This window comes from Equus quagga, chromosome 1 (genome assembly GCF_021613505.1).
Source record: "Equus quagga isolate Etosha38 chromosome 1, UCLA_HA_Equagga_1.0, whole genome shotgun sequence".
NCBI lineage: Eukaryota > Metazoa > Chordata > Mammalia > Perissodactyla > Equidae > Equus > Equus quagga.
Genome location: NC_060267.1, coordinates 30,057,507 through 30,084,527, shown reverse-complemented (window position 1 = coordinate 30,084,527; position 27,021 = coordinate 30,057,507). Strand labels below are relative to the sequence as shown.

General features: G+C 41.1%; 1 protein-coding gene across 5 annotated transcripts; it reads right to left on the bottom strand.

Moving 5' to 3' along the window:
• Window positions 1-376: 376 nt before the first annotated feature.
• On the bottom strand, window positions 377-27,021 carry SINHCAF (SIN3-HDAC complex associated factor). 5 transcript variants are annotated; one of them, XM_046639715.1, is made up of 7 exons: window positions 15,973-16,033; window positions 15,217-15,324; window positions 13,099-13,246; window positions 12,145-12,244; window positions 10,411-10,537; window positions 5,091-5,241; window positions 377-1,647 (listed from the first exon to the last, which is right to left on the bottom strand). In XM_046639715.1, the coding sequence occupies exons 1-7, from the start codon at window positions 16,016-16,018 to the stop codon at window positions 1,488-1,490; spliced, it is 840 nt and encodes a 279-aa protein (XP_046495671.1). In that variant the 5' UTR covers window positions 16,019-16,033; the 3' UTR covers window positions 377-1,487. The 5 variants fall into 5 exon arrangements, with proteins under 5 accessions (XP_046495671.1, XP_046495696.1, XP_046495707.1 ...); XM_046639740.1 differs by lacking the exons at window positions 15,217-15,324; window positions 15,973-16,033 and adding an exon at window positions 26,873-27,021; XM_046639751.1 differs by lacking the exons at window positions 15,217-15,324; window positions 15,973-16,033 and adding an exon at window positions 26,669-26,689.

Here is a 27,021-nt window from a genome sequence, read left to right as displayed (position 1 = left end):
ATTTTAAGTTTAGATTAAGAACTATAAAACTATAGGGTGCCCATAAAAAGTGGCTCACTCCTTATTGTTATTTATACTATCCAATCTTTAAAATCCAGTTTTAAAAATAAGCACTGAGTCATGTTACTATAAGGCAGGCAAACAATCCTCCCTCACTATGAAAACTCTGAACTGGTGATCTACTCTTCCTGAACTTTTAGAAAAGAGGCAAGGAGAGTACTTTGGTTTGGGTTCAAGTAAGAGGCTTTTTAATAAAGATTTTAGAACTGAAGAGCTCCACATTCAGGATGTATCTTCTAACACATCTCAACGTTCAGAAAGCCTGACTACAAGAAGCCAAACCAAAACCAACCCACTCAGCATTAACACACACCTCTTTCCTTTGAGCAGAATTTTACTTTAATATAGAGTGAAAAAAAACCCCCAAACCCAACAGGTTAAAACAACTCAAACACCCACTCTACAGAGATAAAACCTTCACAAAGGTCAACTGAAGTAATCCAGAGCTAAAACTGAATTGTGCAGATTTTCAGTGAAGTCACCAGTCATGTAACACAAACAAAAGTCAATTATTTACACACTCAGCAAGCCCTCTAAGAAATGTGCCCCAAGAAGCACTAACCTTTTGTGTGTGTGCCATCCTGAAGACTTGCACATTCTACTCTTCAGATAATTTAATTTTTAATAGAGTGTGTTCTCTACCATATGGTAATGCTTTGGTACTATTCATACAGGATCGCTTATCCAAAAGACTTGACATTTCCCCAAGAGGAGCTTTCATTCTGCCTTAGAAGTTTCATATAAATTAAAATCTTTATCAAATATCAATATGGAGGAAGGTGACAACATATACAGTCAAGTTACTTCTGTCTATTTAGAAGGTACTCCTTCAAAGTATTTGTACCAGAGAGCTTAGTCTGGCCTGCTTAATATTCAGTAGTACAGGTTTCAATCATCAGAACCTTGGCAAGACCTTAATCTTTCAAAATTATTAACAACTCCCTCTAGGGGCAAGTCCATGTTACTGAGTTATGACAAATTTATTATCATGAAGGAAAATAAGTATAACCAGCCATCTTAAAAAATGCCCCAACCACTGCTTCTCAATATAGAAAGACTAGAACTACATACGTTTATCATACAACAAATCCCATCTCTGTCCCCTGAAATTCCCCTAGTTTCATTCATTAGAAGGGGATTAAACAAACAAAAAAAAAGACTTAAAGAGCACTTTACAGCAGCATTCAGCTTTCCTATGAAATACTCAGCATCTTAAATATTATGTACACTTTTTTCTTTTAGTAAGCTAGACACTGGCATCAGAGTTTATGGAACCGGAGGAAAAATAACCCATTCGAAACTATTCTAGAAATTGTCTTTTGGCAGAAGAGCGGGTATCCGAGTTACAAATAGGAGGGTCGTTTTGTTGCTTTGTTTCCTTTCCAACATTTCCATCTCGCGTTGACCCCCTTGTACATACACCTCAGTCACCACTCCTGAGGGGGCAGGGGCAGGGGCTCGGGGCGCTGCTCCTCCGGCTTCTCGGCGGCTGCTTTCTTGTTGCTGCAGCAAGGCTTGAAGAGATGTGTGTCAATGAGGACTTCCCCAAAACGGCCTTTATAGATAATCCCACAACATATTTTCTGTCTAAAAGAAAAAAATGGAGAAATATATTAATAAGGCAGAAAAATAGGAATACAAAAAAACGAAGAAAATCGACTCGTCATTATAGGTAACTAGTACAACATAATCAAAAGGTTCTACTTCCACCACCTCAGCACATCACAAATAACAGGGCTCCCGGAGTGGGCCCAATCAGCCAGGCCATGGGGAGGGCCCAGGTCCCTAAAGCCCACACTGGAGTCTTCTCAAACGCTAAGGGGGACGAAGACATCCTGAAGAGACAGCAGTCAGTTTCAGAGGCTGCCCCTAAAGCTATAAACTGTTTCTTCCCAGGGCAGCCCAGTGGCGCAGCAGTTAAGTTCGCACGGTCTGCTTCTCGGTGGTCCGGGCTTCGCCGGTTCGGATCCTGGATGCGGACATGGCACCACTTGGCAAGCCATGCAGTGGTAGGCATCCCACATATAAAGTAGAGGAGGATGGGCATGGATGTTAGCTCAGGGCCAGTCTTCCTCAGTAAAAAGAGGACGATTGGCAGCAGTTAGCTCAGTGCTAATCTTCCTAAATAAATAATAAACTGTTTCTTCCCAAAATCACCAACTCTGAAGAAAAACAGGCTGATACAGCTGCTGGTTTTGTTTTAATTAAATACTGAGTAGATAAAATATATATATACATATATTGTCAAATATGCATAAAGGCATAAAAAATGACAAAAAACACCTACAGATCACATATTCTAAGGAAAAAAATTATCATGTCTTACGAACTACCCCCGTATGGCCCTCTCTAATTTTACCATGTTTGCATCCCTACACATATTGCTTAGTTATCTCATATATATACACACAAAATCAGATATATATAGAAACATATATAAAATCATATTGTAATGCTGCAACTTTTTTGCTCAACATTAATTTAGATTCATACATACTGTTAGATAGAGATTTCATTTTAACTTAGTATTCTACCATGTGATTATATCATAATTTATTTATCCACTCTCCTTTTGATGGGACAATTTTTGCTATTAACAACATGCTGTACACATCAGTTCCTATGTCTAAAGGTTTTTTCCAGGCTATGTTGCTGGGGTGTAGGAATGGGAACACAGTCAACTTTACTTGAAAATGTCAATTATTTAGCAATGTGGTTCCCTTCTATTCCTATTTTGCTAAAGGTTTTATTTTAAACCTTCAAGGAGTGTTCAAATTTATCAAACATCTTCAGTGTACCACTAAGATGTTACGTAATTTTTCTCCCCTCCTTGAGAAACTATCGATGTGGCAAATTCCATTAGCTGATTTTCTAATGTTTAAACCAATCTTACATCCCTACAATAAATGTAATCTGGTCATGATATACTGTTTTGGTGTCAAAGTTATGTTAGCCTCATAAAATTCTTGAGGTCTCTGCCCTATTTTATCCATAATCTGGAAAAGCCAGTGCAAGATTAGAACCATCTGTTTCTGGAATCTTTGGTAGAACTTGCCTATCTGGGCCTGGAATTTTTTGAAGGAAAACTTTTGATGACTGAATCAATTTTTTTTTTCCTGAGGAAGATTTGCCCTGAGCTAACATCTGTGCCAATACTCCTCTGTTTTGTACGTGAGCGCCACCACAGCATGGCAGCCAATGAGTGGTATAGGTTCACACCCAGGAACCAAACCTGGGCCGCCAAAGTGGAGCGCACAGAACTTAACCATTAGGCCATGGGGCCCGCCCCTTTTGATTACTGACTCAATTTCTTTATGAGACCATTCATGTTTTCTATTTCTTGAGACAGTTTTGGTAAACCGTCTTTTTCTACTACGGTGTCCACTTCACCTCTATGTTCAAATTTACTAGCATATGGTTGTTTATAGTACCTATTGTCTTTTAAATATCTGCTTTCTCTATGGCTAAGTGTCCCTTTTCTTTCCTAAGATGCTTACGTGTAGCATCTTTTTCTTGATCCACTTTATCTCTAGACATTTTTTTGGTCAGGTCTTCTTCAAGAACCACTCAGCTTTACCGATCCTATCCACTGCCTACTGGTTTTCTATTCCACTTACTTCCAGTCGTATCTTTTGGATTTCCTTGTGTCTGCTTTTCTTTATATTGGGCTTCATTAATTTTTAAACTGGCTACATATCACTTCGTTTATTTTTAGTCTTTCTTTTCTAAGAAGCATTGAAGGCAATTAACTTTTCCTCTATCTACCTCTTTAACTTCATACCACATGTTTCGATTTGCGGTATTTTTCAGCTACAAAGATTCTCTAATTTATATTATACTTTCTTCTTGGACCCGTGGTTTCTTAATTTACAAACATATGGAGGTTTTCTATTATCATGTTGTTTTGCTAGGTTTATTTTTAAATTCTCTACTCTTCCCTTCTCTCTGGAGGTTTTACACTTTTTTATTCTTTTAGTGGTTACATTGTTAATTAACAAAATTCTACCGTTATTCAATATATTTATTCTCACAATGCAAAGGATGCCAGGACACTTCACCTACCACTTCTATTTCCTTGACTTATGTTATTGTTGTCATGTAATTCTTTCTTTTTTTTTTAACTCCCACAAGTATTGTCATTTTAAGCAGTTAGTGTTTGTTTAAATTTGCCTAAATATTTGCTACTTTATTTATCATTCCCAGAATTTTAATCTGGGATCTCTTTTTTCTGCCTGTAGAATTTTCATTTATTGAGAGTCAGCTTGGCAGCAAACTCTCAATTTTTTTTTCTAGTCTTAAGCCCTCGTTCACAAAAGATATTTTTGCTACATATATATAATGCTAGGTCGAGAGTTATTATCTCTTGGCCCACAGAAGATATTAATCTATTGTTTTCTGGCTTCCTTTGTTCACGCTGAGAACTCAGCTTTGGGTGTTTGTTGTTCCTCTGAAAATAATCTTTATTTTCTCACTGCTTAAAGATCTATTTTGTCTTTCATGTTTGTAGTTTCAGTATGAAGTGTCTATGGGTGAATTTTCTTCACCCATGAGATAACTGCTTATTATCTTGCTTTTTAATTTGTTATTCTTCCTGAATCTGTGAACTAGAAAATCCTTAACCACTTTCCCTTTGAAATTTTTCTTTTTTCTCCTACCTCTTTTTTGACTCCGAGGGTCCCACATTTACTTAGAATTTAACCTCTGATTATTCCTTATTAACCACTTATTAATGCCATTTTAAAGTCTAGCCCTCTTACTTTTTTCAGTGAGAGAGTTGGTCTGAATGAATACCTAGTCTACTCCATTATAGGAAATTTAGGTTCTCTAACATGATTTTTATTTTGAATCAATTTTAATAGGAAAAGCAGACAAGATCTCAACTCTCAGCTCAATTTTTGCTTAATCCACCTCCAACCATGTGTGCTACCAGCTGTTTGCCAAATGCCATTTAATTGCTAAGGAAGTGGGAACCCATTGCCTGTAATTAAGAAGGTTTGCTGGTTAGAGAGACATTTTTCTGTTGCTTTTACCTTTTCCAGTATGTGAGATCTAAAAAGGAAAAAACTGGTGTTCTGTTAGAGCCAGAAGCCATCTCTGTATCAGAGCCATCATCTGACTGGTTACTGTAACAAGGAGACTGAGCGGGGGAGGCACTTGAGGTGGTACTGTGAGCATCAGAATCTGCAAGAAAGACAAGAGAAAGAAATGTATATTTTCATTATATGCAACTGCAACCAAGCCTCAGCATAAAACACTGTGAATGAGTTAGGAAAAAGAAGAAAAGAATTTATTTCCTATTCACTATTGTTATCTGAAGACATCTGTACTAAAGTGCTTCTAAAAGAAAATGAGGACTTAGGCTTCCAGGAAGACAAGAGCAGACATATTGTCCCCACTCTTCCTGCTTCGAGAAGCACAACTAAAAACCCTGGACATTACATATAAAACAAACCTAAAGACTCTGAAAGTTGGCAACAGCTAGGGAGCTCAAAACCCAAGGAAGGACGTGGTGGTGAGTCCCTCAGTTTTTATGGGTTTTCTTTTTGCCTCATAAATCCCAGTCTTGGAGCTCAAGAAGCCAGCAACTGAGAAATGCCAATGGGTGCAGATGACAAAAAAAAAAAATTAAAAAAAAAAAGCCAACAAAAGGCTGTTCTCTCTAACCAAAGGACCAGGAAAGGAGCAGCCTAGCAAGACAGGAAACTTTTATTAGACAATAACCACTCTAGTCCAGCCAAACACCAGGAAAAAAACAGGCCCTCACCCCAGCAAAGGCCAAGTGGGGAGCCTAGACTGCCATTCTATGAGGCTGCCCCAGCACTTCCGCCACGGTGGTGTCAGAGTAAGCCTACTGAAGAGTCAGGAATTTCACCATGGCCCACCAGGAACGAGAGCACCCCCACCATATGGGAGCCTTAACTCCTACCCAGCAGCAACATGTCAATGGAGGGTGGGTGCGGAACCTGATTTTCAACACCACCCGGTAGTAACAAGGTAGTGCCCCTCCCCCACTTCCTCTGCTGGAGGGGTGTCAAAAAAGCCAGTTAGAACAGAAGGTTTAAATAAGATCCTGAGTCTCATAATATAATTTAAAAATGTCTAGGTTTCAACCAAAAATCTCATCATATCCAGAACCAGGAAGATCCCAAACTGTATGCAAAGGATTAACACCAAGATGACAGAGATGTTAGAATTATCTGACCAAGATTTTAAAGTAAGCCATGATAAAAATGCTTCAACAAGCCATTTTGAACACGCTTGAAACAAATGAAAACACAGTCTCAGCAAAAAGGTCGGGTAAAAAAATAATAAAAAGTATCCAGAAGAACCAAGTGGAACTGAAATTCGAACTGAAAAAATACAATAAATGAAATCAAAAGCTCAGTGCAGTGGACGGGCTCAACAGCAGAATAGAGGGGACAGAGGAAACAGTCAGTGAACTGGAAGAAAGAACAACAGAAATTACCCAACCTGAACAACAGAGAGAAAACAAACGAACAGAGCCTTAGAGACCTGGGGGACCAAACAAAAACCTACATTCGTGTCATTGCAGTCCTGGAAGGAGAGGAGAGAGGGCGGAGGTGAAAATGTACTCAAAGAAACATAATGGCTGAAAACTTGCCAAATTTGGCAGGAGACATAAACCTGTAGATTCAACAAGCTAAGCAAACCCCAAACAGGACTTACTCAAAGAAATCAATGCCAAGACACATCATAATTAAACTTCTGTAAACTAAAGACAAAGAAAAAAATCTTGAAAGCAACCAAAGAAAAATGACATCTTACCCATAAAGAGAAAACAGCAGATTCTGATTTAATAAGGAATAAAAGCAATTTCGTCAAATACAAGCTAAACATGATTTAGCACTTTTGCCCTCAGAGGACTTCATATAAATTTACAAGCCAGAAAAGAAATCTTTTGGTGGATAGTCACTGCGCTGTAAGGCTATTATATTGCTATTCCACAGAGACAGCAACATCACAAATAGGAGTTGAGCCTAATATACATCTTGCTTTTAGCTAAAGACTGTCCCCCACCCCAGGATAGGTGGAGAGAGCAATCCTCCAATTCAAAAAACCAATCAAATATTTACTATCTACCAGACATCAAATCCTCTGTCATATCCTGCATGAGAGGGAACAGACTAAAGAAAATGTTTTTGCATAGAGCTCACAAGTGTTTTGTATTAACAAAAGTTAAAATCGGGTGCTAGCCTGTGGCTGAGTGGTTAAGTTCTCGCGCTCTGCTTCCAGGGCCCGGGGTTTTGCCGGTTCAGATCCTGGGCGCGGATATGGCACCGCTCGTCAAGCCAGGCTGAGGCGGCATCCCACATGCCACAACTAGAAGAACCCACAACTAAAATATACAACTATGTACCAGGGCTTTGGGGAGAAAAAGGAAAAATAAAATCTTTAAAAAAAAAAAAGTTAAGGGGCTGGCCCCGTGGCCGAGTGGTTAAATCCGCGCGCTCCGCTTCAGGCAGCCCAGTGTTTCGTTAGTTCGAATCCTGGGCGCGGACATGGCACTGCTCATCAGACCACGCTGAGGCAGCGTCCCACATGCCACAACTAGAAGAACCCACAACGAAGAATACACAACTATGTACCGGGGGGCTTTGGGGAGAAAAGGGAAAAAAATAAAATCTTTAAAAAAAAAAAGTTAAAATCGCATAAAATTAGTTATCTAAAACAAAGAGAGCACCATTAGTGTTTTTAATATGTTCATTTACTTCTAATATATGAATAGCTTAACTTCATAAAAAACAAACAAAATCCTCACGAGCAGCAGGCTTTAAATGTTTAAAAGACTGCCCAAATAATTAACGGCAGGAGCAGTCAGCTCTATGCTGCTGAAGAAAACTCACGAACCTAGAAAGTGCTTAATAAAATCTATGAGCCATTTGAAATTGCAGTTATTTGACCATTTTCTGCCTATAAAAATGACAATTCCATATGGTTTAACCTGATACTTGGGGTACAACTATCTATATACAAATGCAGTTAGGAAGAAAAACTCCTGTAGAATGTAGGTCTGGAAAATCCTTTCAAGAACTGTAATTCTTAAAATCTTAAAAATTAGGTAGGATTTGGACAGGCACAAAGGATAATTAGATAGCATGGGGCAGGTAGGGACAATGAGCAGAGTCGTGGAAGCAGAATGCACTATGTACATGAAGGGAACTGACTCAGCCTGAATATTCTTTGCCTAAAATAGGACCTCCAAAGACTTGCTAGGGATTTTCAACTTTATTCTAGAGCAACCAGAAATCATTGCAGATCTTAGGAAGAAGGATGACAAAAATAGCTAACATTTATATAGGAATGCTTTGTTTTGTTTTACAAAACCCCTTTTGACTTGATTATCCCCATTTCTCTGATTAGGAAATGGTGGTTAAATATTAAGTGACACAAGGTCACATGTTTCTAAGTGTCAAGGACTGTAACTCCAATCCAGATCTTCCAGCCCTAGGTGCACTGCCTTCCTAGAGCACAAAGGAAAGCACATCTCAGCAAGAGGGAGCAGGGAAACCATCAAGCGGGTGATGGATAAAAGTTCAAATCTCTCAAAACTGTGAAGTTACACACAGGTGCTAGCTATTCACAACGCACCTGGGAAAACCCTTGTTTCACTCTGAGCCTCCAAAACCCACACTCCTTTTCAAAGGGACTTATTTTCAGTCTCCAACCCCTCTACAGCACAGCTTTATCATAAAAATCTAAAATTACACTGGATATATTCCCTTAGGTAAGGCAAAAGTTAGTCAGCTATCACTTTCCCTATAATTAAAGGGAGGAGCTAAGAATAAACATATGAATAATCAATTCCTCTAACCTTCAAGTGGTAGAACAAAATTACTATTTCCCAAATATTCATTAAAATACCTAGTGAGAATGGAGGGTAGAGTTAACGTTAGTCTTTTTTTCCCCCTTAGTGATAGCTGATTAAGAAAGGAACATGTATAATTAAAATACACACATATTTGATGTTACCTAAATATTTTACTGTAAATGTATTCAAATATTTTAGCCAAAGATTAACTAACTATGGACTCTGGTAACACCTATTTACTCAACAGCACAAAGTCAGTAGCAGATCTGGAAGGACTTCAGAGTCCTGGGGAATTGGTTATCCCACCCCAGAGAACAGGGTGGTATTGTAGAAAGAGCACCGGGCTTTGAAGTTAGACAAACCAGAGGTCAAATTCATCTCTACCACTTGCTAAGTGACCTGGGTCACGGTTAAATCACCATGCCGTACTTCCTATCCTAATCTCAAAAATAGAAATCATTGAGATAATTATGTATGTAAAGTGCTTGGTACATAGACCAAAATGCTCAAGAAGAGATGATCGTTCTCCTTCCTTCCTCACTCCACCTGATCAGTAAATTTAACTGTCTTTTTCCATTATTCTAAAAAAGGCACTGATAATATTCTAACGGGATCCTACAACTTTTTTTTTTCTTTTTTTAATCCTGAAAACTCCAAAACAGGTCCACAACCCATATCTACAATTCTGAAAAAACGACCAGATTTGGCCACAAAATCTGGCCTAACCTGAACTACAATTAGGTAGCCAACCCTGACAGCCTATTAAGAGTTTATTTATTCCACCTATGTGAATTTTCCTACATTTTTGCTGCAGAAATAGTAATGTGTTTGATTCAACAGTGCTGCCTCAGAGCCCCCCAGGGGTGATGCAAATGTAACATAACATTAGAGGCACTGCATTTCCTTTTCAAAATCTGGACTCTAAAGTCCCAAATACAGATACAGAAGGACCACTACAGACGTCCTCCTCCCCAACAATGACTTCCTATAAGAGTATATGAACCTGACATTAATTTGTCGTTACTTTCCTGTTCCATCACCCAACACCCACCACCCCCAACCCCGGAAGTCCTGATGCTAGCTTTACTGCACTATGTGACTTACGATTCCTCAAGTTACATTCCAGAAAACCTGGGCTTTGGTCTCAGGTGGTCCACTAATTATTTACCTTTCTGCATATCTCAGGCCTCAATTTCTTATGCATAAAAATCAAGTGAACAAGACCGAAAAAAATCCAGCTTCTAGAAAATTAAGATGTCAATAAAGAGAGCAGAGTGGTCTCAGCATAACTTGAAGAAGTAGCTAGCTAGGGAAGGTACTTTTATGACATTAAAATCAAAGAGACAGTTCCAAGATTTCATAGAAATAAAATATCTCTACCAAGCCAACACTGCCTTCTAACACGCCTTAAAAAAAAAAAAAAGAAAAGAAAAGATCCATCCACACCATATGGCAGCCCCAGACAAAAATAAAAACAAAACAACTCTCCTCAAGTACTCATGTTTCAATATCAAACTTACTGTGACGTTTAAATTCCTTCTGTAGTTTACTGATCTGGTTGCTTTTTATCCTGTTTCCAGACAGAGTTTTCACTTTCTTTGGTTTCAATGTAGTCTTTAGACTGGGTCCTGCTCTTGCATCTACCACCTGGAAGAAAATACTGAATATTTAATACCTTTTAAAAAATGACACCTCTGTATTCCCCTTTGGTTCAGATGAATGCCTATTGGAAGGAGTCAAATCTGAGAACCACAGTTGTCTACTCAGTGTTGGAGAGCTCATGAGCACTTTTCATCACCACACAGTATTAAAGAATAAGTAGTTATCTAGTGGGGTTTTTTTCCCTTTGAAGTAGGTAATAGCGGGAGTCTGCTGGACAAAAAATTTAAAGAGATTTATACATGGTGAGAACGACTCAAGTAGGTAAAGAAAAATCAAGCCTAACTACTAACATTTCTACAGCATGACATCTGGCAGTTTACAAAAAGCTTTTACATACTTTTACCTTCACCACAAAGCATTAAGGGAACTATTTTTGCTACTCCAATTTTAGGGTGAAGGAAAACAAGAGAAATTATCTATTTTGCCTCATTCACTAAGCTAGAAAATGGGCAAGGGTCAAGGTGCGGAAGGGGACAAGACTCAGATCAAGGTTTTCAGACCTATGCTTTATGTTCTTTTCACTACACACGCTTAATCCCTGAGGTCAGTTATTGATGACAATGGCATGTTCTCCCACAGTCCAGCATGGCCATTGGTCTAGCCCAGTATGGTGCCAGTTGTTAAGCATTCATTCACATGTACTATTTGCAGACTTCTACCCTTCTACAAAAAGGTTGTTATCACCTTCAAAATCACAATTTGAATCTTCTCCAGATAAGCTACTAATAAAAAGAAAAACTCACTTTTTTGTAAGTTAACAGACCCACAATACCTATCATAATAATGTAACCTTGTCACCAAAGGACAGTGTAAGGCTACTGTAGGAAAAAAAGTAAAGAATAAACACCTGCCTGTTTAAAAACAAATACTTGGTATAAATGTCATAAATCTTCTAACAGCTAGCATACAGAAGAATTAAATAAAACTTAACAGTGTTGTTCTGGTCTTGGAATATTTTATGAAGAATTCTAGTGACATTTTAAAATGAAAGGGCACACAGAACGCACATTCACGTACCAGTTTGATCTCAACTAGATTTACATATAGAGAATAACAGTAGCTTCCATCTAATTGACCAATTACCATGTGTTACATTTTATATGTACCATCTTGCTCCGTTTTCACGACAGCTCTATGAGATAGCTGTTATCTTTGCACTTTATGAATAAATCTAACTTGCCCAAGGTTCACAACCAGTAAGTGGTGAAGGCAGGATTCAAACCCAGTTCTGATTCTAAGACTATGTGCTCATTAGTACCAACATAAGTTAGGATAAATGTCATCCTAAAAAGGATGGAAAAACGATCCACATCTAACTGACTCTAGCAATTTCTGGGTTAAACCTAAAAGTATGTGAAATGTACACTGTGAATCTCCAAAATGGGTATGTTGGATACCGCCTTGGGAAAATGCCACACCAAGCTATTTTGCTTTCCAAACATGCTAAAATGTTAAGTGATTCTCTGAGCACAACTAGTGTTTTTCCTTACTCTTTTCAGACTTTTCCACCCTAGGGACATATTACTTCCTAAATTAGGGGGGAAACTAATGTTACTCTAAATATAATCGAGAAAGACGAAAGATAAACTAACATGATTCCAGTTTTTTTTCGATCCTGCTGGCAATTTCTTCCATCTTTTCACGAGCAGCACACAGGCATTGCAGATGTCTCCTGAGCGAGTCTCATGCAACCTGATAAGAAAACAATCAAACCTTTATTAGCCTCCTCTACATTAAAGAATTGATGCAAGTACATTTCTCTCAGAAAAAAATTCTCCATTTATAGTTTATAGATGCTATTTTTAATCATCCTGGATGATCCCGTTTCACTATTTCTGTAGTATATTTCAGAAATAAATTAACTTCTAGAGCTAATGAATCAGTTTTAGGTACTTCAATTTGGTCATTTTAAAATAAAGAATGTTTTTAAAATTGAATAGTAAAATTTACAACCTAGAGGAGATCTCGTTCACCATGTTTTAAACAACGCTGTGCAATTAATCTTTCTTGAAATGTGTAGATACTTCACAAGGAACAAAGTGCCACCCTTTAAGTAAAATAATGTGCCATGATATTCTAGCTGCACAACAAACAGAGACACTAATTTTAAAAAAATGATTATATCTGCATAAGAGGGGAAAAAATCTATAGAACTAGTTGCCAAGCCGTTTTTTAATTGTATCTCTAAGGAACTTTCACTTACTACATTTTTTCTGTATTATAAATACATACAGATAAAACACTGATAATATTTATTATGTATACAATTGGAAATGAAGACATTACGAGAAAAATGTAATTTAAAAAGGCAAGGTTGGTTGAGACCCTTTTTGACAACCTTCAAAGTAACTACGGAGCCCAGGATTAAAAATATATGATCAACAAATGTTTTGATAAAGTGGTGAAATTAATTTCTAACATGGGAAATGGTTCAACGTTAAGTATTTTGTTTTATCCAACTATTTGTTGGCACCTTGCTTGGAAATATTTCCCTATGCTGTGATCTTTTTCACTCTAAGCACGGTACAAACATCAGATGATCTTACCCAAAGCAGCTCTGGAAGTCCTTTTCATAGCGTTTACTATCAGTGAATCGAGAACTGGAGGACTTCGCTCTGCAAATACAGCAGCCCTCTATACTTCGGTACATCTTTGGCTTGTGAAAACCAAACATCTTTTCTTCTGGGCAATGGTCTGTAAAGCCAAGGGAATTGACACGGCTTTGTTGAGAGCTATAACAAGAAACCATTAGAGAGAGCTCTCTGCTCCACCCCGCCCCCGGCAATGCGGTATTACAGGACCAAGCCAGACAGGAGAGCTCTGAAGAAGGCCTCCTGGACGCACCTCCATTGCTGGCACGAGCACGCCAAGTGTAGAGGAGACACAGAACACCTCAACTATTTAACAAGGCCTCTTCTCCCCACCTCCCCCTACCCTCCTGGCAAACACTCCTTCTAAAACCGGGGTGGAGGGAGGCACTTTTTAAAAATCAAGTTCTTAAGCAGAAAATATAACAAACTCTCCTCACAATGCTACAAAATGATGAGAATCATGCACAGTGAAGGACACACCCTAAAATGTAATCTAAAGCACTCCCTTTTATTTTGCACCTTTGCATTAATGTGATTCCCCTCTGGGGAAGTTACGAGCATTTACCATGACCACTATTTGATACTAAGCACACAAGTAGCTCAATATGGACCTACTTTGCCCTATGGGAGATTGGAGGGGATTTCTTCTGTGATAAATGGGAAGTTCTAAAGCAGGCAAGTCGGCCCTGAACTGAAACTACAGAAAGGAGGATGTAAAATTCACAAAAATCCAGGGTTAGAATTTAAGAATTATAATTTCATAAATCTTTAAGACAAATTAAGAACGAGCTCATGTTGCCTGCCCACTGGTCTGCCCCTCAGTCGTTAGAGGTTTCTGGAGCTCTTCCATGAGGCTTCTGTGCCTGAGAGCAGGAACACTGGGAGGTAGATGTCTAAGAAATGTAGAGTGAGATAAACTGTGATGCTCGTGATCAAAAAAAAAAAAAAAAATCTCGACATCAAGCAAGGAAGCTCAAGGGCTAGATGTAGCAAAAATGTAGCAGGCAGTAGGAAGTCTGCACCTTAAGAGTAATTTAGAATATCGAAACCAAGGGTCAGCTTCACCAGAACATCTGGACCAAGAGAGGTGATGAAAAGGCAATTATTATAGAAACTAAACCCCAATGGCCAAATCCAGAGGGAGGGGTGTGTGTGTGTGTGTGTAAGGGTCTAACTACAAATTATCACAAAGGCATTATATAAAGCATCAATAAGAGAAAATTATTAATACCAGTTAGATTTGTGCCCCTAGTTTTAGAAGTTAAAATCATAGATAACCATCCGTTTAAAGTTCTTTCAGAAACACACTCAAATCTATGAGTAAAACAAAAACTTCAGTATTTGTCTTGGGATGCTCTCTTGCCTGACCCCATTCCATTCCAGTTCTGGCTAGGCTGCCAGAGCAAGTATTTATGAAAGTTACTCAGAGAAATAACCAAATAGCCAGGCTTTGTGTGTGTTTGAGATTGAGATATTCTGAAATATAGACAGAGGATTTACATTACAATTTGTTTTTAAAAAGATTTTATTAGCAAATAATTAGCTCAATAGTGAAGCTTTCCTTTTAAACAGGGGCTATTGTTCATCAAGTGTTTTTCTTTAATGTTTTGTTGGTGAGGGAGGCGAGCACAGGGAGATGGGGTGGGGCGGAAAGCCACTGATGCATTTCGATCATTTAGTCTAAACTAACAGTTACTCCAATTTAAGAATTGTTAAAACAGGAAAACAAAATATTCTTAATTGATTAAATTAATTATTTTCGTTAAATGAAATACCTGGGAATTTGATTTTTTTGAGAAGAAGAAGAGGAAGTTACTCTATATATAGCAGGAAAAGGTACAGTGAGGCCCGTGAAATGAGGCAGACTTTTTCAATCTAATGACAACAGAAAAGAAAATGGCCTCCTAAAGCAAATGGTCATGTGTTGCTGTGGAAAAAACAATGTGAAATGACACAGGAGCATAGGAACTTTAAAGAAAAAAGTGCTAAGAAAGTGGAAGTTATTGCTTTAATTTGTATATTCCTGTTTGGAGGCAAAAATGTAATATAACCCTTTCCAGTCCTTGCACCAACCTGTGGGCTCTCCCCTAACAGTCTCCAGGACCAAGAAGAAGGTCAAAAGTCCACAGTTCCTCTTACAGCCGCCGGCTTCACCAATAGCCCTAGGAAACTCCAGCCTCCCTTCTCAGCAAGGACAAAGGAAGTAAAGCAAGAAAGGCCAGTTCGTTCCATTAATACACAGCCCAAATCCTATTACAACAGATAGATTCCTATCTCTACCCTCACAATCCCCTTCTCTTCCCCCAAACAGACATGCCATCAAACTATATGGCATTCAGATCATCTCCAAGATATGAACTACACTCACTGAGGCTGGATTTGACGAAGAAGCCAGTTTGTGCCAACTATCAGGCTGGCAAGCTGTTAAGGAAGGCTTGGGCTAGAGGCTTTCCTTTTCATCAGCAGCTATTGTGTACGATCCTTTTCTATTGCTGGGGATCTCGGCAAAACCTACCCAGCAGTCCCCACAAGATGTTCCTTTCTGCGGTCTGAGGAATATTCTTAGACATCAGGGAAAATAAAATAGCCTGATGTCGTCTGATTGATAATCCTTTACATAGCTCTGTGTCCTTGTGTTTGTCCTGACAAAATTCTTCTGCCTAAACATCTGCGAGGGATCGACCTCCCAGGGTTCGCTCTCTTCCAAGGCAGGGCTAAAGGCAGTAAGGTGGCAGACACTTGTCCTGACGCAGCACACAAGTAGTGCATGGACGTTTTAAGGGATGATTACTTAATAACCTATTATACCTTTTCTGAGCTTATTCTCACCTTGAGAGGCACCCGGGAATCTGCAGCGAATACACGGGGGCTTCATTTGGGGCTTTGTTTACAGCATCTCAGTTAAGCATGGCTGGTGTTTAACCATGTGGCGCTCTGGGGAGCCCACAGATTAACGTGAAGTATTTTCACAAAATATGTAGACCCATTCATGTTAAAAAAAAAAAAAAAAAAAGGCAGCAAAAAGCCTACTTAATCTCCGGAGGGAAACTAAGGATAAAACATCTCTGAAACCAAGTTACTTTATATATTTGAGAAGGTGGTGGGTGGGCGTGGCACAACTTAATTTTAAACTTGGAATTTCTGTTATGTCAACAAACCTGATGATTCTTTAGAATACTTCTTGCGTAGTCCCGCATTCGTGCAATATTAAATGATTCCTCCAGAACGATCTATTTTGTTTGTTCAAATGACACTGCCAGCTATTAAACTATTTGGGACTTTTGCATCTACTCTCATAGGTATCACCTCACTCAGCACTATGTTTTAATAGAAGGAAGCAAATACCAGCTGCTTCCCAATCGATGAATAGTTACAGATGAGAGCGGATCCCATACTATCTCACCGTTAAGCATATGTTTGGGGAAACCAGAAGAAAAGTAAGCCTTGAGATAAAGCCAAAAACCAGGAAAGACCTAAAATGCTGATTAAAAGCTCATTTGTCTTCTAAAATTAGATAGTGGTGATGGTTGCAAAACTCTGTAAATACACTAAAAGCCATCATATAGTACACTTTAAAAGAGTGAATTTTTTTTTCTTGAGGAAGATTAGCTCTGAGCTAACATCCTCTGCCAATCCTCCTCTTTTTGCTGAGGAAGATTGGCCCTGAGCTAACATCCATGCCCATCTTCCTTTATTTTATATGTGGGACGCCTGCCACAGCATGGCTTGACAAGCGATGCATAGACCCACACCCAGATTCAAACTAGCGAAGCCTGGGCTGCAGAAGCAGAGCGTGTAAACTTAACTGCTGCACGACTGAGCTGGCCCCAAAAGAGTGAATTTTATGGTATGTGAATTATATCTCAGTAAGCTTGTTTTTAAAAATAAAAATAGGCTGTTAGGAGTTCTACTGTCTTTATTCATCATTGTATCCTAAGCATCTAGAATAGAATAGTAGGTACCCAATAAATGTGTTGATTAAACTTTTTTAAAAAGCTGTCATTTGTATAGCACTTCACGTTTTATAAAGCACTTTAACATTATTTCTTTGGCTACTGTCAGCCAGATAGCCACAAATTTTTAAAATACTATTAACAGTTAAAGACAATCCATCATGCTAAAATTACTTTTCTATTCAATTTAATTCAATCTTCTGAAGTTAAAAACATTAAAGTTAATACCTAAATCAGCAAAAGCCATGAGAAATAATTATATGAACAAAATGTCATAACACAGACAATAAAAAGTGAATGTTTAACAATTAATTCTACATATTTGTTTTGATTGATTTGTTGGGTTTCTTCTACTTTAAAGCTGTAAATTTCATATAAATCTAATGATCAACTTAATGAAAGGACGGAGAATGCAACCTTAGTGTTGAGACAAGAAAAGGGAGAGGAAACCATTGTATCCCAAAGATACTAAGGGCCAATTCTAATCTACCCTAATGAGATTATGAAGCCAAAGACCAGAGACTGACGTCTTATTTTACACTTAATTCAACACACATAAGGTAAGTTTACCGGCTGCAATACAATACAAATGGGAAAGAAAAGGAATCTTCACAGCAACAGCCGATACTGAAGGGACGCTCTTTAAGAAAAGTGTTCTGATAAATAATTCTAAGCTTACAGAAGATCTCTCATAAGTTTTAACAATACCAAATACTTGCTTTTTAAGCTCCAACCAGGAAACAGTATGAAAAATAGTGAAATGCAAATTTTAGAGGTTTTAGTACCCTTTTAATAGGAATTAGGAGAGAGAGAGGTGAAGAACTTAATTCTGCTGAGTTTTTTCTTGCCTTTTAAATCTCATAAGGGTGTTAATTTACCATTTGGGGAAAATGGAGAGGGTTCCTATTATGATAAATGCAACAGCTCTGAGGCTCACCTTAGCTGGTGTGCTTTGAAGCACACCAAGAGTTCCTCCAGTATAATAAGTTCCCCAATTCCACTTTCTAGATTCCTTCTGGGTATATTCAAAAGTAAGTTTCAAAACTCAAAATGCCACTGGATGGACTAGATAGAGGACAACTGGGAGAGAAGTAAGTATGCCAAGGGTGATAAATCAACTTTATAGTTAACTTCATGACTTGTCCACACCATCCTGGGAGCGAAAATTCGGATATGCACAAATTAGGGGTATAACCTCCCAAATTAAAGCATTCCTAAATTAAAGTGTTCTTAGTTTTCAACAGATGAAAACCCTACAGCTTCTAATCATCACTTTTTCTCTCTAAAAATCAACTGACCTAGACCTTTAAAAAAAGTACACAAGATATTGGAAGTAACCTGCATGCCCATGGATTCTCAGGCTGGTTAAACTGCAGTGCCTTTACACTACAGAATTACCGTCTCAGCCCTTAAAAAGAATGCAGTAGATCTGCAACATGTGCAGAGAGGGAACTATTCAAGATATCTACCTTGTTTTGTGAAATAAGCAAGCTGAATAATAGTTATACAGTATAATCCCATAGTATGTTTTTAAAATGAGAACTTAAATACAGAAACTGGCTTTTAAAAGATTTTTAAAAACTAGTAACTTATGGTTGCCGCTAGTAACTAGAGGGGTGCAAGAATGAAGGAAGCTTAACTTTCACTTTCCTCCCTTTTATATCTTTTTTTTTTAACCAAGAGCACCACGCCCCAAAACCTTACTTACCATCACACACCTTGACTTACCTAAAGAGAATCTGAAAAAACCCAGAGAGTTTAAACAAACTGCCTCAAAGACATACAGATGGAGAGATATACAGTAGGAAATATACTCACAGGAGAGAGTACGGAACACACTAGCAAGATCAGAACAGACAGAGAGCAGAATGGGAAGGAAACTGCAGAGGAGAGAAGCAAAAGATTTCTAAAGTGGGAAGGAAGCATCGGTGAACAATGACAAAAGGAACCAGGCAACCAGAGACAACTCTGAAATGAAGGAGATGCATTTCTTTAGAGCTGAACTTTAAATGACAGGATGATAGGAAAGGAAGAGAAATAAACATGAAAAAACACTTGTGATCAAGAGCAGTGAGCAACCCTGAGTTGCTGTAATTGGTAATGCCACCCTTGACACCATTTCAGTCCACGGTATGCTATCTTTAATCACATATAAGTACAGGATCCAGCACACAGTAACGGCGTAACTGGAGCAACGCTCTTCACAAAGGGTCAAATAGGACAGCAGTGTTTTGTGTTCTCCCGCTGCTAGGCCACTTGGTTGCAGTATTCCCCAACAATGAAACGTGTTTTATCAGCGCTTAAGGAAAGCCATGGAGCAGTTAGACAGTATTATTTCCTCTTACCTGCTTCTAGATACCAGCCCACATCCCAGCACATAAGGTTCTGAATTGACTCTACTTAGTCTCTTTTTAAGGGACAAATTTAAACTTGCCTGGAGGAAAACTGAGAAAGGGGTGGTGGATCCTACTTGTTTGCCAATAGCTTCTCCAAATATGCTGAGAAATTATATGGTAAAGTATTTATAACTGCGGCTGCCTATGGAATGAGTCCACACTTAGCAGAAGAGGCTGGAACTCATCCTACAGGAAAGGGATCAAACTCAGAAATAAGTTTTCATTTCCCATTTAATTATTGGGATATAATTACATAGAACTACATAAAGTATACAATTTGATGAACTCAAGGAACTATACAAAAATTAAGAGTACATATTGCATGTTTCCATTTGTATATAATTTAAGAACACAAGAATTTACTTTGTTACGCAATTCTTAAAAATGTAAGCTGAGCCTCAGTTTCCTATTTCTGAAGGTAATGTGAGGTAATAAACATGATTTCATATAAAAAACGTAATAAGTCTTCAGCTGAAATAGCACAGGTTAAAAATAACTATCACAAACCCAGGTCTCTGAGTTTTACATAGTGAAAAAAAATACTGGGTATGCCAATTCCAGATTCCAGTGGATAACAAAGTCGTAAAGGTTGGGGAGATAGTATTTATTTGCTTTTAAGGGATTATTAGCAGTTAGGAAATGTAACTACTGAGAGTCTGGTGAAAAAGACACTGTAATGAGTCAAATTGGAGTCTATTTCTGCTTCTGTCTTTACAACTGAATAGGGAAGTCACTTCTAATTTTATTTGCCCCTCTGTAACATTAGGGTAAAATCTCACTTCTACTTTCCAGGGATGCTGTGAAGCAAGAGTATGAAAATATCAGTGTATGTACACCATTTATTTCCTTGAATTTATAAGACTTGCACAATATAGAAACATAAACTCCATCTGTCTCAGGGCATGTCCAACAAATGAAAATGAGGGTAGAATCCTGATTTCGGAAAGTTTTCTTTTAAGCTTGGGTCTGTGTGAAAGAGGGAACTTAACCTTTTCAGGGAGACTTTAAGGTCATGAAACTGGGCCACATTCCTTTCTGTGGAAATGTTCTCCCATTTTCAAGCTTGACAACAATGTTCCAAAAGGGAGTATGGGAGCAGACACCTGGTCTAAGCCAAACCTCAGCAAAGTTCCTTAAGATCTCTGACCCTTCCATGTTCTCATCTATAAAATAAGGATAAATCTCAACTCTCCTGAATATCAGTAAAGCGCCAACACAAGGACTGGCAGTCCTAACATTTAAATGCCCTAAAATGATTATATAATCTTCTCTTCCAAACATGCTTTTCCTGTATTCACCTATCTTTGGTTATCATCCATACAATCACATAAAGAGTCTGGAAGTCAACTGGGCTCTCCTTTCTCATCCTCCACATGGTCCCCACCACGTCCATGATGAAGTCCTTAGAGATTCTGCTTCTTCCTTCACTTCTCTGGTTCACGGCCCTTCCACCCCTGCTGTCTGGTGGTCCCTCATCATGGTTCTGGAACCCCTGTTGGGGCCTCATAACTGGCGTCCCTGCATCCTTCAACAGGTACTATCTTCCTACAGTTCAAATATTAATTATCTCTTCCAAGGTACCAATACTGGCTTCAGGATAATATCTAAACTCCTTGGCAAGAAATTCAAAGCTTTTCAAGATCTGGTCCTGCCTACCAGCTGCTCCCAACTTGGAATTCTGATATTCCAGGAGTGTCAAACTAACTTTAATAACTAGCCACATCTCTACTCAGGCTGCCATTTCTGAGATGGTTTCTCCTCCATTTCCTGAACCTGGGAAATTCTTTAAGTATTATTTCTTTTTACAAAACCGTTCCATACCTTTATTAGAACCCCTAACATACAGGATTTCACATACTTGTTCACTGTCCTATCTCTTCTACTCAGTGGTAAACTGCTGCAGGGCAGGAACTAAATCTTATACTACAACCAGGTGCTGACTGTACATGGGGCAGAGCAACAGGTGGAATTTGCTAACTACCCAAAGAGTGGGGTAGCCAAAACAGATCTGAAGAGTGTATTTAAGGGCATGGAATGGGAAACGGTCTCGACAATAAAGATGTGTATTAAAAAACTGATGTTTTGAATGGAGTCATTTCCTTTAAAATTTAGTCTATAGACTTCTGTAGGAAAAAAATTGTGAGGTTTAAAGATTTCCAGGAAATGTAAACCAAATGAGTGGTTTTAATTAGAGAAGATTAATAGTGAACAATTCAATGCTTTCATAACAATTGCTAGGAAAAATATTTCTTGCTTATTTCAAGCAGGCCTGTGGGGAGGAAGGGGAGATTAGGAGAGCAGTGTGGGGAGAAATGAATCTCAAATGAGAGCTATTTAAACTCAGCATACATTAACATCACCAAATTAAAATAACAGTAAGCTAAATCAAACTTTATAATAGGTAGAAACAACTAAATATAAAGCTAGAAACAAACTATTTTAGTTCAATTGCAACTTTTGTATTTGAATATGTAATAGCAAATGTGCCTGTGACTTCTATATTTCTGTTGCAAAAAGAAAAACTCCCTTGCTGGAAACAAACCCCCTTCTTATGAACTAGATGCATTTCCAGATCATCTCCATAATACAGGAAACCTTCGTTGCAGATGCAATTAAAACAGAAATTGGAGAACCGAAAGACAACAAAGTATTTTCAATTTATAACGCCCAGAGTCAAAACTAAATGTGGAAAATCCTGGATGCTCTTGTGGACAAAGAAATCAGGAAGAAAGAAAATGGCATTTTCTAGATTTCCACAGGACTTTTTGGTGTAAAATTGCTGAATCAGAATTGGATAGGTAACCAGAGTTGAAGACAGTGTCTTCCCAGAACCAGTTTCTGAAGGTGGGGGAGGGCAAAGACACTCATTCTTTCCATTCAACATTCACTGAATATTTCCTCCAGCAAGGCAACTGATCCAGGCCTCAGTTTTGTCTTCTGTAAAATGTCTACTTCCCAAGGTTGTGAGGACAACAGCAGCCAATATTTACCAAGCACATTACTTGCTTAATTATTTACAACCCTATGAACTGGGTATTATTATTGCTCTTTTGCAAATGAGAAAACGAGCCCCCAAAGTGACTTAAGATGATCCCAGCTTTGAACTTAGGCATTTTAACCCCAGAGATTTCTGAACTAACCTCGTGCCTCCACAAATGAGTTCCCTTCCTTCTTAGCCAATTCTATTCCTTGCATCTTTAAGGAGAAAAGAAAATGTTTTATTTTTAAAGCAACCTACTCTGTGCCTGGCATGGTAAATTAATTTGTCCTCATAACAGCTTGGGAAGTTGGTTTAGATTTCAAATAAGCCTAAGCTTTCCCCAGTGAAAAACTTATTTTACATGGAAAATCATTCTCAGATTGCTTTCCTGACATAAATCTGCCTGAGTTTGAGCGCCACGAGCCAGGTTTTCCCAGGGCCTGATTACAACTCTGGGAAAAAATGGACCATCTACGTTCCAGATCTACAGAATTAAGAATAGACTGCAACAGCAGCAGCAGCCTGGAAGGCTGCTGCCCACCAAGGTTCTAGAATATACTACCTATTGAACTTTTCATCTCCAACCTCCCTCAAAAGCAATGCAAAAAGGGAAGGCAGCAGAGAACTTGTTTGCCTCTCTCCCACTCTCAACTCCCCTTGATAAACCACACCTCCGTGGCACAGATCACCGGATATTTCAAACAAAAACCATTAAGCCCTATATATGAAATTTGAATTTTCCCAGGATATTGAAATTCCAGCCATAACTTGACTATAAAATGCTAATTAAGAAAAACAAATCAAAGAACCTCACGGTATACTTGCAAAGCACCTCATATGCATTTTAAACACACGACCCAGAGAGGGAAACAAGTGTCCAAAGGGAAGCCATAAAGTTATTAAATCCAAAGTTTTCCATTTTCTTGACACGTTGTTTCTATTCACTTCAGAAATGTACTGTTACTAATATTGGTTGCCTTTAGGTATTTGTAATTTGGTCGACCAAAATTTGACAGAAATGTGTTTAACAACAAAACAATGAAAAGCACAAAACATTTCAATTTGCATGAATTTTTTCGTGTGTGTGGGCTCGGCATCTAGGGATATTATTTTTCTGTAATGACCACTTTTAGATTCTAACCCTTAAACATGATCCAAACGCAGGAGAAATCGAGAAAGCAGCAACAGACACAGTGCCGCTTATCGGATGTCTAGACTGCAGGCAAACCCCAAATACCAAAGAAGCATCCATGTGTCAAACCAGCATAATTTTTGAGCTATGCCTGGGGCCACATACCAAAAAAAAAAAAAAAGTTAGCTTGAAAAACTCTAAGAGGGGTAATCAGAAGGTCAAGCCCAGTTCACAGGAACTAAGAAGAAGCTAGCAAGGATAGCTAGCCATTACCTGTGTCATCCCTTCCAGCAGCTTCCTCCCAGCCCCCAGAGAAATCTCAAAGAAAGGCCCAACTCCCTTTGCGCTAGCTTCTTCAAGGTCATCCCAAGATAACGTAGCGAACAATCACCAAACACTGAGCCAGGCGTACCTTTAGGGCCAAGAAAGACCCCCCCTTCCCCAAATCATTATATAAATACTTTAAATGCCATCGGGCTTTTCTCCAACTCCACCAGAACCAAACTCCAGACTTTAACTTAATTTAGATGGAGCAACTAATAAACGTGTTCGGTTTTGCAACATAAATTATTAAAAGGCTTTTCAAGCCTGGCAAACTCCAGTTGAAAAACAGGTGCTTTAAGGGTACTTTTAATGACAAGGTCAAATTCATTTTTTTTAATTACTAAAAGAAAAAGAGGGGGTAAAGTTTTCTTAACCTTCCTCAGGACAACGTGAGGAGCGGGGGGAAAGGACTGCTGGGGTGAAACTGTCTTGCCTAGGGTCCACGTTTGGCTAAACAGTAATTCCCAGCCTTACAGTGCCTGCAGTCAGCGAAGGTTAGAGCGAGAAAATAAAAACAAAGAAACCTACGAGGGTCATAGTTGCCAGCACCAACTCTGCACCGCCCTACCACCCCCAGAAACCACCCCCCCCCAACCAAAACAAACCTTGCCCCTCCCGATCCCCCCTCCCACACGTCAACACAAAGAAAACAGCAGCACGCACAATTCGGCCACAGTCCTCGCTTCCCTTTGTAGGACAACAGGGAGCCCCGAAACTTCCCCAGCGTGGTTTCTCGGGTGTCGTCGGGGCTGAGTCCCCTGAACGTCCGGGCCACGGCTCGGCGGCGGGGGGACAAGGGGGATCGCCGTCCTCGCCGGTTTCCCCGAAAGCAGCAAAATGCCTCCCCCGGCCTCGCACGGCCCTCGGGGCCCCCCGAGCTGCGCTTCCCCCCGGGGCACGCGGTGACGGCCGAGAAGGGAGGCAAGGAGGCAGCAGCTCGGAATGCTCCCGGGGCGTGTGTTGGTAAAGAAAATAACTTGGATCGGGGAGAAAGTTGCGGCGGAGGGCCGCTGGCGGGGCGCGGGCGCTGAGCCGCGGCCCCGGCGCCGCCTCCCTCACCTGCGCCGGAACAACGGGCCCCGCGCCCGCCCGCCCGGCGCCTCCCGCAGGCCGCGCCTCCCGCACGCCGCGCTGCCGGGGCTTGTTCCTCCTCATGGCTTTGCCCTGACGTAATTCAAACATGGCAACAGTTCGACTTCAAAGGCGAAGCCACAGACCTCCCAGACGCAGGCTCCGGGCCGCGGCTAACGGGCCGCGAACTCGGGGCCACGCTCGCCCGGGCCCTCGGCAATCGCGGCCGCCGGCGCTCGAGCAGCATCGCCGGGGCCCCCAGCCCGCCGCCCCCTCGGCCGCCCGGCCGGCCGCCCGGAGCGCGGAAGCACGCCGCCGCCCCGCGCCGCAGCATGGCACCTCACCCAGGAGCGCCGCCAAAGTTTCCCCGCGAGGGGCCGAGGGACAAAAGCCCCTCCCGAAACTCGCCCGAACTTCGGGGGGCCCAGCCGCCCGGCCCTCCGCCCCGAGCGCCGGCGGGGCCCGCACGGGCACATGCGGCTCTTTGTTTTCTGTCCAGCCGGGCGCTGCCTACGTGCAGCATCAGGGATGTCGGATCGTTTCTCAGGGGCGAGACCCTGGGCGGTCCCCCCCACCCCGGGGAAGGGTTCGGCCCCCGCGCCCCGGGAGCCCGTCCTCCCGTCCTCCCCTCCGCGGCAGGCCCAATTCATCCAAGTTTTGCAATGTCCTTGATGAGAAACGCCCCGATGACCCGCCCCGCACCAGCGGAGAGTTGGCGACTTTCACTCTGCTTTTTAAACTGGCAAGACGCCATCATCGGCAAATCACATTGTCCTGCCGGCCGGCCGCCCCGACAGCGGCCGCAGCGCACGGCTGCCCCAGACCCGGACGCCCAGACAGCCCTCCGACGAGCAGCAGGGTCGCAGCCCCAAGCACGTGGTCTGTCATGTTCCGCACAAAAAGCAGTGCCCTGCGGAGTTGTCTCACTCCTTCCGCGCAGACAACGCCGCTGCCTCCATCCCCGAGTCAACTTGGCTCCGACTGGCCATCTTAAGCCGCACACGCTCGCCCTAGAAATCCCCGACCGCGGCGCCCACATCTACGCTACAGGTGAAGAAATTGCGAGCAAAACTTGAGGCTCCGCAGACACCTCGGCCCCCAACGCTGTTGGGCGCGGTCCAGGGGGAAGAGGCGTCTGCGAGCCGGGGCCGTTTCCGAGCGGCCGCGTGTTGCTCTCATTGTCGCATCCGCATCCCCCCCGGAGTTGGGCAGACAACGCCACGCCGCGTGCACTCCGGCAAAGCCCGGTGCGGACCCCCGAGGCCGATTTAAACCCCCGCCCGCCCGCCAGCTCGCAAGTAGACGGCAACTTAGTTTTCGAGCGAATGGCGTTTATTGTCCACCCGTATCCAAACGCGCAGGGGCTGCAAGAAACTCCACCACGAGGTGCAACAACGGCGCCGACCACTCCCGGGGCGCGCGCCCACGCGGATGCACCGACCCGGGGCCCCTCCGCAATTGCCAGCAAGTCCTTTTCTCCCGGGCCTTTCGGCCACCGGGCTCCTTTTCGCCAGAGAACACTGCGGCTGAGAAAAGTCATTGTCACCTTCAACGTGGATCCCTCAACTCCAGCGACTCCTCACTCATTTCCAGGCGCCACTCACTTCCCCCACCCGAGACTTTCGGTTTGCCTCCACGACCCTCCCCAATTAAAAAAGACACGCTAAACCTGCGTATACAAAAGAATCCGGGGTCTGAGGATCACGAAAACAGCGCTCCCGGCAATGCCACCTCCAAGACAAAACTTCCTGTGTGTGTATGTGTGTGGAAGCACTGGGGGAGGTGGGTGAGGTGAAAAGAGAAAAAAAAACCCCACTCCAATCAAAGCCTCGGGAGACAGTTTTGCACCAGAGTCATGGTTAGAGTCACTCACCTTCCCAAAGCAGCCGTCCCACGCGCAAGAACGTTCCCGAGGCCAACCCCCCCCCTCCAATCGCTCCCTCCTCCTCAACTGCCTTGTCTAGAAAGATTGTCTCCTGCAGTTCTGCAGTTGCTACCGCTGGCCGGGAAGGTGTAGATTCC

Coding starts and splice junctions, on each gene's coding strand:
- SINHCAF (XM_046639715.1), bottom strand. CDS start 16,018: ATGAAGCCCCCGTGTATTCGCTGCAGATTCCCGGGTGCCTCTCAAG. Junction 15,325..15,972: donor ATTCCCGGGTGCCTCTCAAG/GTGAGAATAAGC, acceptor CTTGCTGAGAAG/GGAGGCTGGAGTTTCCTAGG. Junction 5,242..10,410: donor GAAGGAATTTAAACGTCACA/GTAAGTTTGATA, acceptor TCTTTCTTGCAG/ATTCTGATGCTCACAGTACC.